Raw genomic sequence first — 15,897 nt, 5'->3', positions numbered from 1 at the left:
CTGTTTTTCTTATATATTTGTAGTGTATTATTGTGGGCTTAACATAATTATGAAAACCTGTATTAATTTTAAAATTTCTCTGGTCCATAATAGTGAGCGATAAGGAAACCTGCAGTCTCAGGGAGTCCCATATGTGCCTGAGATCTCTAGCCAGCCTCCTGCTACAGCATGTTGCTCAGGCACTGCCTTCTTTGGTTTTGAGTATCTCCATGGGTAGAGTGTCTACAGCCTCTTGGGACAGTGTGTTCCAATGTTCAGCCATCCTCATGGGAATTCTTTTTTTATACATCCAGTCGGAATATAACCGGTTCCAGTATGTATCTTCTGCCACTTATCCTTGCAGTTCTGCTGTGAGTCTCACTCCCTCTTCTCTACACCTTCCTATTAGGTGATTGCAGACAGTGCTGAGGTCCCAACTTAGTTTTCTTTCCTTAGAGGTAAACAAACCTACTTTTCTTAGTCTTTGAGTCATTCTCTGGACTAGCTCCACTATGTCAGTGTCTTTCTTGCACTTAGAAGCCCAAAAGTTAGCATGCTATTCTCCATGTGGTCTTAAGATGGTGAAAATCATTCCCTTCACTCTGCTAAGAACACTTTAGTTAATGCAGATGAATATGTCACCTTCATTACTACAAGGACACACTGTGGAAGCTTATTAGCTTACTAAGTTCCAGAAACCTCTGGTCTTTTCTGGGTGGCTTTTACCTGGCTAGACAGAAAAATGCCTGTACCTACTGCACGAGGTTATCCCATTCCAGCTACAACATTTTGCTGAACTAATCATTGTTGAACTCCTTGGCAATTCTGGCATCAAAATACTTTTTATGTCCCAAATAGCAGCCTTGCCTTCCACTTATCAGCCACCCCCAGTCTGGTGTTATCAAAACTGCAGTTCTCTGTTGCAGATGCAGACAAATCAGATTCTTTTGCAGCCTGGAGATGTAGGTTAAAAATAGAAATTCAGATATTTCAATTTTTAAGACTAAATGTGTTTGAACAAAAAAAGAAAACTTTTATTATTGGTTAAAAACAGCTAGTAATTTGACTGCTAAAGAACAGTCAAACTGTTATGGTGAAAGTCACTGAATAGCCACAAAGTGCAAGAGAGTACCTTCATGCTTATTCGGTGCAAAGTAAGATTAAAAAAAAAAGATCAAAAAATTGTCGCTAATGGAAGGTTGCAGGTGCTATGTTTTTCTTCCTCTCTGGGTTCCTATGTTCCATACTTGCTCAGCCTGCCTCTGCAGTGACCGTGTTTGCCATGCTGTGTTTATTTGCAGGCACTTAGAGGAGCTCAGTTAGAAGCAGTTTTTAGGGTTTCAGTCTAGTGCCACCACTTTGCCTCTCACACAGCTGGCCTGTCATTCCTCCCATCCTCCAGTCACTTTTAACACAGTGTGCATAAGGAATTATACTTGGTGCTTCCAATTTCATAACTTCAAAAAAATTAAATTCTATGAACCGATTAACATCCTGTGAGGGAAAGAACTGCTGTCTGAAGACATTCCAGGCTTCCAATATTATCTAGAATGACTGGGACAACATGCTTAACTCTGATTGAAATGTACAGACTTTGCCTCTTCAGGTGGGAAGTGTGAATCAAACTTTTTCTACTGATCAGTGATTACAAAAAAAATACAGTTCCACTGGGATAAAGGGTCACTGGTTATTAGAGAACTACTTGAATTAATTTAATTTGATTAAGGATCTGCACTTTCCTTGAATTTGGGATGATTTTGCCAACTCTTGTGTGTAATTTTACTCTCCTCTAGAACTTCATTTTTTCCAGTAAACATGGTGTTTTCCTCCCTGCCACTCTTACTCAAGTTACATTGAAGAAAACCTGCTATTTTAAATTTCTACTTTGCTTCCTCCACTTTAAAACCTGGATCACATTTTTAATCAAGTCCAGCCTTTTTCTGGTTCCATGCTGTATTACTTGCAGCTGTGCCTCCCCTTATCTGTAGTGGAGGTTATAATTTCTAGGTATGTTTAGAAGACAAAAATTAAGAGGTAAAATGGCAGTTGCAGCATGGAAAATTGGAATAGCACTGCTGTGGTTTAATGCAGCTGGCAACTAAGCATACCACAGAACTGGAAGGTAAGAAAACTCATGAATTGAGATAAATGGCATAGAAAAGGAAGTAAATTATAATGATAAGGATGATGATGATGATGACAATAATAATAATAATAATAATAATAATAATAATAATAATAATAATAATAATAATAATAATAATAATAATAATAATAATAATAATATAGTAGTAGTAGTAATAAATAGTAGTAGTAATAAAGTTGGAACACACAATACAAGTGATGCCCAGGGCAATTGCTGATCTCTCCCTAATTGATGCCTGGACACTTTCTAAACAGTGGCCTCCAGCCGGCTTTCCTGCTTTTTTAATGTACTAAGCATGATGTCATATAGTATGTCCCCTCAGCCAGTTTGGGTCAGCTTGTGTGTCCAACTTTTTTGCTGGCTGGGCATGAGAAGCAGGGAAGTCTTTGACTTAGAATAACTGCTACTTAGGAACAATTAAAGCCATCAGTGGTTTACCAATGTTAGTCTCATGTTGAATCCAAAAACAGAGCATTGTACAGCTACTAGAAAGAAAATTAACTCTATCCCAGCCAAAACCAGGACCATATTTGCTACCATTATTTAATACCATTTACAAAATATTCATGTTCCACACTTTCCAATTAATCACCTTGCCTGTCTTTTGATATATACACATAGAAACCATTCCCTTAGAAATGAAAATATTCTCCTCAGGGAAAATTTAGCTTTTTCTCAGTGGGTACTTTTCCTTTTGGTTTTAAAATGACAGAATTGCAGAACAGTAAAAGTTGGAAGGGGTTAACCTGGTACAATATCTCTGCTCAAGCAAGACCATCCTAGAGCACGTGGTGCAGGATTGTTTCCAGACATTTCTGGAATATCTGCGGTAAGGGAGACTCCACAACCTCTCCAGACAACCTGTTCCAGTGCTCTGTAGGCCACCAGCACAGTAAAGAAGTTCTTCCTTATTGTGCAGGTGGAATTTCTGTGCACCATTTTCTGCCTGCTGCCTCTTGTCTTGTTTGGCACCACCGAGGACAGCGTGGTCCATCCTCTTCTGTACATACCTGCACACACTGACAAGTTCCCATCTCAGTCATCTCTTCTCGAGGCTGAACAGGCCCAGCTCACTCAACTTTTTACTTGTAAAAGAGATGCTCCAGTCCATTTATCATGTTTCTTACCCTTGGCTGGAGCTGCTTCAGGAGTCCCATGTCTCTCTTGTCCTGAGGAGCCCAGCACTGGACACAGCACCCCAGGTGAAACCTCAGCAGGGCTGAGTAGATGAGCAGGATCACCTCCTTTGATCACAGTGAGATCAAAGTCCTGTGACTGCATACAGATCTATATTTCATCCTGTTTGTTTCCCATATTTCAAATATTGTTTTACATTTGATTGTGTCAGTATCCCAGTAAGACTGCAGAGGGATGCTCCATAGTCCTGTCTTGTAATTAAGTCTTTCACTATTTGTGCTTGCTTGACCCTCCTTTTGCTACTGGGGTGGTCACTATAGCTCTGCCTTCCCACACCTTGTCTCTTCAAGACTGGAAATATTCCTATCCCCCTTCAAAGCTGGTTTAAGGTCTCTCAACAAGCCCTGGTAGCTTGTCAGGGGTAGCTCCATTTTTTACCAGCAGTCTTGATTTTGTTTGAACTGTGATCAAAACCCCATTTTTTTTTCTCATAAGACCTGTCTCAAAGTCAGATACCCATCTGCATGTTTATCCTGTTTCTTGCCCCATCATTTAGAGCAAGTGGCAGGACAGAAGAAAATACAGCATGTGCCCCATGTCCCTTGACCTGTTGTCCCAAGGCCCTAGGTTCTGTCTTAACTGTCCACAACATTTCTGTTGGGACCTCATCACTGCTCACCTAGAAAACCAGTAGATGGTGATAATCTGTGGGCTGAACTAGGCTGGGAAGTTTCTTGGCGACATCCTTACCTGGGCCTCAGTGTTAATACACCTCCTGGTGCCTTGGGTATAGTTAGAATATTGGGCCCTTCATTCCTCTAAAACGGGGACTGCGACTCTTCTTTTCTTCATATTTGAGGAGACTGTGATGCAAGGGGTAGGCTGCCCTGCCCTAGGCAATCCCTCTATCCCAGAAGAATCTTCATCCACTTCCTCATTTCCCTGTTTTTCAGATTCCAGGGCCTCAGAGGGTCAAGGTATAAATAGACTCAATATTTATTCTAAATGGTTATCTTAGGAAGATATCTAATTATCTCAAATATAATAAAACCCCCAGACATTGTGAAAATAAGAAACAAACAGCAGAATTATAAAACTAAACAAACACTAAGCTGCTTTATGATTTGTCCTTTGGATTATCTCTTTCAGTTAATAGATTTCATATTTTGAAAAGAAATCCCACTGAATCCTTATTTCCTTTTCTGATCGCTGACAAATGTTTTTTTAGTGAGCTTTATGTGTGTTCTTTGCTAACATTAAATAGAATGTTAGCTTAAATAGAAGATGCTATGTTAGCATAGAAAGTATAATATAAAGTTCAGCTTAGAATTTTGGGTTCTGCAATTGCAAATCTTTCATTTAATTTTTTGTCAAGTTAGTATGATTTGGTTTCAGAGATCCAATCTGGGAGTGTGACTGTAACACAAATATTTAACATATTCTGTAAAGATCTGCTGATTGTTCTTACCCTCAGTTTTATAAATGAAAAAAGAGACATTTTAATTACAGTTATATCTGACACGAATGTTTGAAACATTTAACTTCCCTGAAAATACAGGTATCCCTTAAATCAGTGGTAAATTGCTGGTACAGATTTATTAATTCTACCTTTAAGAACTCTGGTTTAGGATTTTTCCTGTAGAGGGTGACAGAGTACTGATGATTTCTCATTTCATTGTCGGAGTTCTAGAGATTGTTTCTGTCCCCATTGAAGTCAATAGACATAGACTTAGAGAAAAATTCTCTGTAATAATAATTTTGGCCAGTTTATCAAGTGGTCTTAAAGCCCTGCTAATTATATTTGTTGCCTAAATATACCAGTTTTCTTTATCTCACAGACTTCTGAAGTCCTTTGGAGTATCTGATAGCAGATTTAAATCTGAAGATTTAAATATATTTTCAGATTTAAATATATTTCAGATTTAAATAAATACAATTTATATTTATATATATTTTTATTTTTCTGTATTTATGATTGCCATATGATGTATGTCAGTAAATAATTTTCTAGATAGAGATACTAAAATGCCCACTCTGTTTCCATTTTCTCTAGGACATTATTTATACCTATATTTATAACTTTCTATATTGTGCATCATACTGTAGTTTCGTACAACACCGATCTCTTACTATACAAAAATTTATAAGGCACATGCAACCAAAAGGATTTTTGAAGGTTTCTTTCCAAGTACATATAAAAAAAGTAACAGTATTTAAAACTGCAGAGTAGCATTCTGCAAGATAGAATAAATTTCAGTAAAAGATTTATGGAACCTGCTTAAGTCCTACTTAAGATTAAGAAAGACACACTATAGAATTGGCAAGCACATAAATGCCTACTTTTGATTACGGAGAGGTTTCTGAAATTCATACTTTTTGGGACAATTCTATAAGGAAAAAAGTGTTATGCATTCGAAGTATCACAATCCCAAGCATTTCCATGAAGGGAGGACATTTTTTTCCCTTGAAACTCTTTCAGGGCTCCAATTCTTAATAACACTGTAGAAGAGAATCCTTTGTGTTATTTACGTTCCAGTTCTTTCAAATCTGCAAAGTGACCAGCTTAACATATATAGAAAAGATACAGAAATTACTCCAGGTGAATTGTATGAATAGTTTTTTTGATGTTACACTTTATTTTATCAAAATTTTAGGGATTTCAGACTTTGAAAAAACCAACTTACAGTAATGGATTTGAACTGAAGCATTTGTAAATTCAACAACCTAAAAAGGAATCTCTAGGGTCTGAGGCATCCTGTGATATTAAACCCTGTTAAATAGCTATGCTCCTCTTTTAATGCACTTACTTTTTTGCCATTAAGTAGTAGCTCATCTTCAGACAATTAATTAGTTATGCAGTCTTATTGTAGACTTTTAGACTCATCTTCTTTTCTTCTAATTTCTCACAGTTTTGTAAATATTTCTTTGAATTCTTCTCAGCTTTTAGTGCATGATCAAAATAACAAATTATTTGAAGTACAGCAGATGGTGTAGTTTTCTTATAAAGTAAACTCTCTGTGCTTGTGTCTGACCTCAGAGAAATGTACTTGTTTATTTGTGCATTGCATTCTGGCTTAACCACTATGCTTGGAGAGCTTGGGTTAAGTCTAGTTTGGTAAGACAGATTGCTTGTGCTGGCTTGAGAAATAAACTCTAAAGTTGAGGAATCTGGAATGTCGATGTACTTTTTTGCTAAGTACTTATGATACTTTATTATCTTTAGAATTTTACAAAGTCATGATGCGTTCACTGATATATCAATAGGCAAAACTGTGCTCCCAAGATTAGTCTATACAGTTTTCTAAAGGTTCTAACAGTATCTATATGAGTCTACCCTTAAGAGGTCTAAGATTACAACCAAAAAGTTGCTTAGCTGCTCTGCTATTAAATAAAGTCTACATCCCTATGAAACACAGACTAGGGGATTGGACTCAGCATGGTTCCTTCTGTGCTGTGTCCTTTCCACTGACCTCTCCTTTCCCTTCTCCTCAGGACTGGTCTTCAAAGCAATTTATGCTTGTAATTGTTTTTTGCTCATGTGGACCAAGTACTTTCCTTGGAATTAACTAATAGTCATCAGATATATTTCTGCATTGCAGTGGCAGAAATGCTGCCTAACATTCCTCCCATTCTTTGACATAATTTTGTAGAAGTACATTAATTTCCCTTAATCTTACCCCATAAATTGTGGGTTTTTTTGTTTGTTTGTTTCTGTAGAATCATGACAACATTTGCAAACATGGGAAAAAAATGATTGATGAAGTCACATTTTACTGACTTGCAAAGTGAATCTGAACTGATATTCTGACACATTTTTATTAGAAATTTCTCAAGAATGGAAGTGCTCTGGAATTTTAAGTCACCGCAAATGGTTTTATTGTAGTGCTAAACATACCATACCCAGCTTCATGTGTATTCTGTTCTTCTTTTGAAAATATATTTGTAAATGTATGTGTATCTGATCATGATTTTGAAAGGTGCTTTCATGCCATTTTAGGTAATATTGTTATGTTAGGATGTTAAAAATGTACTTAGATCAAAGACAAAAAGTGAATACAGCAGCTTAGAATTTCCTTCGAATATTTAGAGGTGCGTGTGTTTCCTGTACCTTGGTCTCTTAAAGGTTTTATCTCTTGGTGTATGCCTGCCATTTCTGTGTAAGTGCAACTAATCCCCTTCTTAGTTACCTGTAGGAAGCTGCATGGTACCTGCGGTCTCCTCAGCAGGCCGTGCACATAACTGCTAGGAAAACATTAGTCTGATAAACATTAGTCTGATAAATATTACCCTGCAAATGGCAAATCCATGAAAACTGTCCTAGCTCTTTGAGAAGGTGACAGTTGACATGTACTGAACTTTGCTAACACATAACATTTTATTAAGACTTCTATCACCTGATTATTTCTTCTTTTATCCTTTTCTTCTTCACTACTATGCTCTTCAATTTATTAACCTCTCTTTCTAAATAAGAATCATATTGCCATCCAAGATTTTCTACTTTATCTGGAACAATTCTCTTCTGTCACCCCATACTTTGGGTATTGTGTTATTTACTCCAGGAAATTAAACCATGGCCTACCAGCCATTCTTCACAACCACCTCTGACTCTTTCTTCTTTTCTCTCCACTTCTGTACCACTGTCAGGTGCCCTAGTGCCTCAGCATGGTCTGGCCTCACAGCTGCTCCTGCTTTGAGCAGGAGAGTGGACTTGATCAGGGGAGGCCATTATCAGCTTCTCTGGTCCCGTGATACTGATTTGCCTGCTTTCAAAGAAGTAACACATTGGAGGGTTGTTTTTCGCTTGCTTTCCTATGTGTCTGGAATTCTCTTCTTGGTCCCAAGTAAGATGTAAAAAAAATTCTGCTCCTTTCAAGTGACTGCATTTATTCTCTCATAAGAAAAACTCTGTTCAAGGTAATTTAAAATAGACACAATCACATAATAGATTTTATACGTTGATTAGCAGTTAAAATATTAAAATAAGTTTATCATACTCTCTGTTCAAAGTAGTTGTTACAAAGAAAGAACTTTAAAATGCTTGTTTGTTGTCTTTTATGTGAGATCAAATACTTGTTTAATCTTGCACAGTATTCTCTGCAGAACCAATTAACTTATTCTTTCTATATGCAGCAGCTCAGAAACTCTTTGTAATTAACAGAAAAGTAAGCACTTTAAGCTTGTATTATTTTTAAAGTACATTTTTCATAAAGTACATATTTCTTAGGAAAATTTGTGAAAAGTACAAGAACAGAACACTTCAATTTCATTTTTAGTAGCTTTAGGTGGTCACTGGAACACAATAAAAGCTACTGTCACTTCTAGAATTTTTTTGTAATGAATTTCCCTCATTAGGAGATTCTAGTTTTGTGCTTTTGCCTTGAGCTTTATAATGATGCAGTTAAATGTATAGCTGGTAGAATTACATCAGTTCTTGTTATAACTTTTACCTATGAGATGTGACTATTCAAAATCTGCAAAATTAGATTTAACTGTCAGTGCCTTTAAATAGGACAATGCAACATGCTTAAAGCACTGTCAAGATGAACTTTTGAAAATTAGGCATGTATCAGCACTTGAATTTCTTTTTTCAAAAGGACCAGTAAATATACATATTTGTTTTGATTGAATTTAATAGAATTTTTCAATTATTTCATTTCAATACAGAAGAGCACAGAAAAGTAACTCATCGGGATAAAACATGTAAAACTACTTTTTTGAGGAAAAAGTATTTTCAAATTTTTATTAATAATTTCGGTGATCTTTGTAAGAAAATGAGATGTTTTTATTAAAATACAGTCTAATAGGGCTGTTTCTCAATTAATCTTTATAGAAAAGGAAGTACTTCGCTGTTTTAAAAAAAAAAATCAATGGGAAATGCTATTTTTTCTTTATGGAACAGTTTTCTTTCAATACTTTATTCTAGTGCCTGCATAAATGCCTCATGGTACTGGCAGTTTTCTGCTTTATCTTCCCCCAATTACTGACTCTTAACCTGAGCATTTTGTCTAACTCACATAATGCTTATTTGATATTGCTGGACGTTAGATCTCTGCTTTTTATTACAGTGAAGACTGTTCATGTTTCTAGTCTATAATAAAAATCAGTCCTGAGGCTTTAATTTAAATTTATGAGCGTGCTTGAGACTTTTCATAGCTTTTCTTTTTCCTTTGAGGACAAAAAGGAGGAAGATGGGCCAGAAGGAGGTATCTGGGACATGGTTAATCTATGTTCAGAAATTTAACCTACTAACACACTCAGGAAAAGCATTTCATTAGCTATTAATGCAAATAATGAATTGGTTCACTTCTGTTAAAAGGATTTATCCTGCTGTTCTAAGTACATGGTGTCTTACCTCTTTGAAAATGCAACAAACCTTCTCAACACCTGTAATGCAAGGTGTCAATGGCCCTTGTTGACTTAGTTGGAAAACAAGGGTAATAAAACTGCTGATCCATGGGCTTTCCTCTACTATAATTACCTTTGAAACATAGAACACCTTAAAATATGATCCCAGGCCTACTGTGATAAATATTAACAATCTTAATGACATCATCGATTGTTGATCTCCAATGGGTCACTTTGACTACTTTTATAAAGCCACTGCAGTTGTCTGAAGACTATACTTTGGAATAGACATCAGATGGCAGTATTTCATAGTATAAAAGAACATAACTCTCCTTATAGAGACAGCATTATCTAAAAGAAGTACTTGGAGTTATTATGCAATTGCTAGTGTTTTTTTACTAAAGAAGAAAAAATAACATTCTAACAGAGGGCGATATGTTTGTTCTTCACAGTTAAAAACATTTCAATATATATCATGCTTTTATTTTGTCTACTTGTTGAAGACCAGTTCTGTGTGTACTACTCTGCCAATCAAGAAAGTGTGAAAGCAGTTATTGTGGTAGTTATGTGTTAGTTAGGACTTAATAAAATCTTTTGTCTGTCTGTGAAATAACACCTTATCTCCAGTTTAAATTTTATTCTTAATGAAGCAGCTTAAAATTTTGGTTTTTGGTAGTTTTAATAATAACTGAGCTTTATTCTATATTTGGTCAGTGTCAATTTTTACATAATGATTAAATTTTCTATAAAATCTTAGAAAAATACCCAAAAACATAATGCACAGTGATTTCTGCATTCTGTAGTGCTGTTCAATACTGAGTTAAATTTGCAAGTACATTGTTATCAAATTTCACATATGACGCAGTACAGTTAAAACTTGTCTACATAATGGAGTTGACACCTGATAGCAATGTCATTCTTAATGTAAGCTGACCTTTCCTCTGCTGCTTTCATCTACTTCTGTCAGCATCATGATGTTCCCTTTATAATCCTCATCAGGAATTGTGGCTTCAGTGCTAAGTACAAAGGTGATTCCTCTCCATTGTGAGAGAAAGCTTCTTTTGCAGGATTTCTGATTTTGCTGCAAAACAGGGAGCAGTATTTGCCTTTCACACCTGGTCATGCAATTGTAAACGCCGTTAATCTCACTGAAAGCCGAGACACTCTGTGCGCTTCAAAGCAAATTCTTATTCACAAAGGAAATTCTAAGAGAAAGTATAAGAGGAACAGTAGATTGTGACAATAAAAAATATATTAAATCAGTGCTCTGATTTTAGAAAGATATCTCTCACAGAGAAATCTCTGACAAAACGTTGATTCTTTGTTCCTGTAGGATGGACAGGAAGAAGTATGGTTATAACTGAAAAGACTGTTGTTGTTACTGTGGCTGTAAAACAAAACTTTAAGCAAATTTTTGCCTACTTCCCTTTATAATTCATCTGCTATTAGTGAGTTATCAACACAGTTTAGCATGCTTATAAAATCTTTGTCTTCCATAATAAATGAAGTTAGTTATTTTATTAAAACTGTAAGAAAGTATAAGGCTCAGATTTGATTGACAAAGTTGTTGTTGTATCATGAAATTGCACCAACATCTTATTTGCATAATTACATGAAAATAAATATGAAATTTATTAGCTGTATGCATTCAACAAATAAATACAGCTAGCAATAAATGTAAGCCTTTTTATCTTCTGGAAGTTCTCTTTGCATTGCTTTTGATATTTTATCTCCCCATCAGCTGTGAATAGAAAAAAGGCATTTCCTTAGTTCAAACCATGGTAATATTATGATGAAAATACTAAAATGAGATTGTCTCATTAAACACATACTAGTAGCTGTCATAGTCTTATTGTATGTGCATCTCTTAAATGTTAGGTTTGTTTTTCTGAAGAATATAAGGTAGCAAGTATCAGACTTTCCTAAATGCATTTGAAAACTGGTTGTGATAAACTGACTCGAGGGCAGGGAGGAGAAGGCAGAAACTAAGCCCTTTTGCACTATTTAATTGTAGCATTTTTTAGCTTAATAGGTAGCAATCTGGAATCTTAATTTTTTCCTGGGGACAAAGAAGAACAGGGTAGATCCTTGAAAAAACAGAAGAGGTTGTTCAGCAGTCCCCCTGCCTCTCCACCTCCCTGAAGGTGCAGGAATAAGCAAAGGAAAGAATAATCAAACAAAAGGAGCACACATCTGATGTTTAAGCCCTCCTCCAGCACTTTTTATGTACATAACCAGAAGTCACTCAAGCAGCTGCAGCACATTAGTTACGATAGTTTAACAGGCAGCTTTACAGCTCTGATAAAGATTGTGCTAAAGCAATTTCTTCCTCCCGTGCTCGCTTGCTATGATAGCTCAGAAGTGATCTTTGGCAGCAGGGCTGTGAAAGGAGTGGTAATGTTTAATCGGTTTCTGTGGAGGAGTTAGCTTGCTTTTTCCTTTGTAGATCATTATCTATAGAAAGGCGTTAAGGGCAGGCAACACCATGTTGAAAACAGAATAGGCTGAACTGGTGCAGGGTCTCTGAACAGTTCTTGGGAACTGATTTAGAACGGAAATATTTTAAGCAGTTAGGCCAACATTCGATTGTATTAGACCTTAATAACAAAGTTACTTGAGAAACATGGCTCAGCAGACAAGTCCAGACAATTTGCCTGTTCCTGAAGTGGATAATACACACAGTCAAAATCCATGGCTAAATGAAGATCTTGTGAAGACCCTGAGGGAAAACCTGTTGCAGCATGAAAAGTCCAGGACAACTCGAAAATCTTCACCTGCTTCTCCCCGGCTGTGTCCAGTTATTTCTCCCCGAAATTCTCCAAGGCTCTTGAGAAGGATGTTTTTAAATAGCAACATACCAAAACAGCGTCGTTTCACTGTGGCACATACCTGGTAAGTGCTGAGGTGGTTGAGATAAAATATTAATTTTTTTAATGGAATATTTATCTCCGTGGCGTTCGTGCTTCTGTTTCTTGGTTTGATCTCTGCATTAATCTCTCTGATTGAAATAGAGTGTTGTTCTGCCCAGAGTGACTTGGCAGTTATTTTCTTTAATGTGCCTGTTGAAAAAATATATATATTTTTTTAATTGACAATTTTGGGCCACTCAACCTCTTAGCAGAATAACATAAGTCTATTTATCTTAACAGTGCTCAAATTAAGAAGGGCATGATAAAGAAGAATGACAGCAACACATATTTCATGTGAAGCAGTGATTTTTATTAAAGCAGTTGCTAGAAAAACAGGAAATGTGGCAAGGGAAGGTCTTGGTAAATGATTGACTAGTAGTATTTCTTTGGTAACTTGATCACTTCTTAGATGTGGTTGTGATCAAATCTAAAGAGGACACTCATTTTTTGTATCTATCTCCTGTAAAACAGCAGTATTATTTCATTACTTTAAAAGTTATTCTTTCAAAAGAGGTTGTATATGAGATTATTGTAACTCAAAACCACATTTGTGTTTGCATTGATGGTCCTGAGATGTTTGGGTTTTTTGCTTGTGAGTTCTTCCCTATCCCCACCCCCCACCCCATTATTCCTCTAACAAAATTGTAATATAAAGAAAGGAGGGTGATGACATTTGTTCAAAGAAAACAAGTCATGCATTCTAAGCAGCAAATGAATATGCTCTTGAAGTTTATCTTCATTTGTCTGAAATTAGATCTACACTATAGGTATGTGATTGGTATCTGCATTGCACATTGAGTACTAGTGTGCTTAAATCTTTACTATGTATGTATTTATGTAAAGTATTTCTCGTATAAAATAATATTTTTACCACTGAAAAGCATAAGAAAAACATATGCCTTTATAATTTAAGAATAATTTTTTGAAACCAATGTACCTGTTCAGATATTGCATGTGTAAAATAGAAAACAATGAAATCAGGATATTTAATGTTTCTTTAACAATTATGCATAAATCCCAACTGCTGTTCTGTGTTAGATGATTTATAAAACATTCTATGCATAAGAATGTGCAATGTGGTTAAAAAAATAATTCAGGCAGATCTGGATTACAATGTTAGAAAACATGAAAAAAAAATTCTGAATATTTAAAGAGGGAAATTATTGTGTGTGATTATGCATGTGTAGGCAGTCCAGTATGACAGACAAAGAAAGGGGACAGATGCGAAGTTAACACACATATTTGGGCAGGCATCATAAAAGGAAACAGGCTTGCATAGTATTAAAAAGTGAAATTTTATTTAAATGCACTTTCTCTGGTGTAGAATGCCTTTTTCACTCTTAGTGTAGAATGCCATTTTCACCATGATGAGTGTTGAAAACACTTGGGGTTTTCCCAAATATGTTAAATACTAGACCTGAAATCAATACTTCGTTGTTATGATTTATGAGATGGGCTGATCAGGGTAATAATGTCTTTTTCCAGCAAGTAGAGAGTACAGAGTCAAGCAGCAAGTTACAATGAATTATCTGAGAAGCTGCAAAGAATAATATTTCTTCTTTTTCTTTCTGAAGTGACAAAGCAATGACATACATGATCAGACTTACAAGCTTATGGGCTTACAAAGGGTGTACAAAATTTATTTGTTGCCAAAGAACATAAAATCTGTAGTTACTGATATGTCCTCACTTGGTTATCTAGTCAGAAAACTGAGATGCTATGTGATAGACCTGTAGCTACATAGGCACTATAGTAATTTTAATTTCATGTGCATATAATCCACTTTAGACAGCTTATAGGAAAAAAGTGCAGTTGAAAATGGAGTAGCTGTGACCTTAATTCAAAATGTTATACTATGAAGGATCCATTCTGGGGTTAGTTTGGCCCACTGTAGTAATGAACATCTCTGCTTTATTTTCCTAATGTAATCAGTTTTGTAATTTAAGAAAAGTTGAATTCGTGTATGCATCTTTTTTGTTTAGTGCACTGTTCATACAGGCGTTAAAAATGTTAATGTTCTTACTCAAACTACCAGTAAGTTGCTAAGCCATTCTCACTTTGCAAAATGCCCCTAATTTTATTTTTTTTATGTTCTTATTTTTTTCTGGTGATTAGATTATGTATATAGATAGCATAAGAAGTAAATGTATGATACTGAAGATACTGCTGTGTGTTGCAGTGATGCCAAACAGCCACCACAGAGTGCTAAAACCCCCTAATTTAGATTGTACCTAGCTCCCTGATTTCAAGGTTCTGAAACAGCATTCACATAAGTCAAGAAGTGAGTGGGAGCTTAATGAATTGTTCTGGTAATCCATTTCTCCCCCTTCTTTATCATAAAGTCTGTAGCTCACCCTCTCTAAAAGCTTGGATTGTAGAACTTTTGACACCAAAATGCATTTTCTTTATCACGTGACCATTATCTTTTCACAGTAATAATTGGGTTATCACTTTCAGTCATTTTACAAGTCCTTGTCGACTTCCCTCTTTTTATTCTTCTCTAGCTGTACCCCTGAATTCATTCAAACACTTGAAAGATAAACTGCTACTTTAAGGATTTTAGAGAGGAAAAGGTACAGCCTTCAGAGTTGAAATAGAAGAGTTTAAGTGGCAGAGGTGCATAAGGCCTTCATTTTTGTTGGAGAAATTGCTGAATATCCCTCAGTTTCTGAGAATGTTAGTTCTGCCTAAAACTGAAATTAAAACTAGTTATCTTGAACTTTTAGCCTGGATTCCTCTCAGTCTATAAACAATATCAGTCTACAATCTGTAGGAAAAAACCACAGAAACTGCAAGTGTTTAAGTTTTGTGGCCAGAATTTCAAGCAAACTCTACCCAAACCTAAATTCCATTTCCTCACAAATCTGTCTTATATTGTATTACTGTAAAAGTATTCATAATGCTTTAAGATCTCACCAATATAGTGACACATATTACCACCACAGCACATTTTACAGCTGGACTTGGACAAGATAAATTAAGTCCTCTGGTATCTGCTTGACAAAATCATTTTCTGGATTGTCTTGATTTGTTCTTCATAATGCTTTTAAAATGGGCTGATTACCTCGGTGCCTTTTGGCAGGACAGCTCTGTCCTGCCAAGGGTGGAATCACACATGCTTTTATTTGTGAGGAGAGAGGGAAAGGGACTGTCAGCTCCCATCTGTGTGGACATCCAGTGTGTGTGATCCCTCACACACACACTGTCCAAAGATCTGTGGAAGGATGTTTAGATACTTTAACCATGCACTCTCAGTTAACTCATGTGGAAAGTCAGCTTTCCTTAATTTTCTATGAAAAATTCCTTTCTGTAAGGGGAGGAAAGGCAAGAAAGATAAATATTTGGAGCAGGATAGTAAGGTCAGTGGAACATAACAACTAA

The 15,897-nt window shown here is 35.9% G+C and overlaps 1 protein-coding gene across 1 annotated transcript in view; it reads left to right on the top strand.

The window, feature by feature from the left end:
* Positions 1 to 12,230: 12,230 nt before the first annotated feature.
* PDE4D (phosphodiesterase 4D) overlaps positions 12,231 to 15,897 on the top strand; it is a gene marked incomplete at its 5' end in the record, with an annotated part of 314,585 nt that continues 310,918 nt past the window's right edge. Inside the window, one exon of the mRNA XM_084225218.1 lies at positions 12,231 to 12,499. Within this exon, the coding sequence (XP_084081344.1) occupies positions 12,231 to 12,499 (269 nt within the window). The remainder of the gene's footprint in view (positions 12,500 to 15,897) is intronic.

This window comes from Fringilla coelebs (assembly GCF_963513975.1).
Source record: "Fringilla coelebs genome assembly, chromosome: Z".
Classification (NCBI taxonomy): Eukaryota; Metazoa; Chordata; class Aves; order Passeriformes; family Fringillidae; genus Fringilla; species Fringilla coelebs.
The sequence above is the reverse complement of the archived record's forward strand: the minus strand, read 5'-3'. Positions and strand labels throughout refer to the sequence as shown.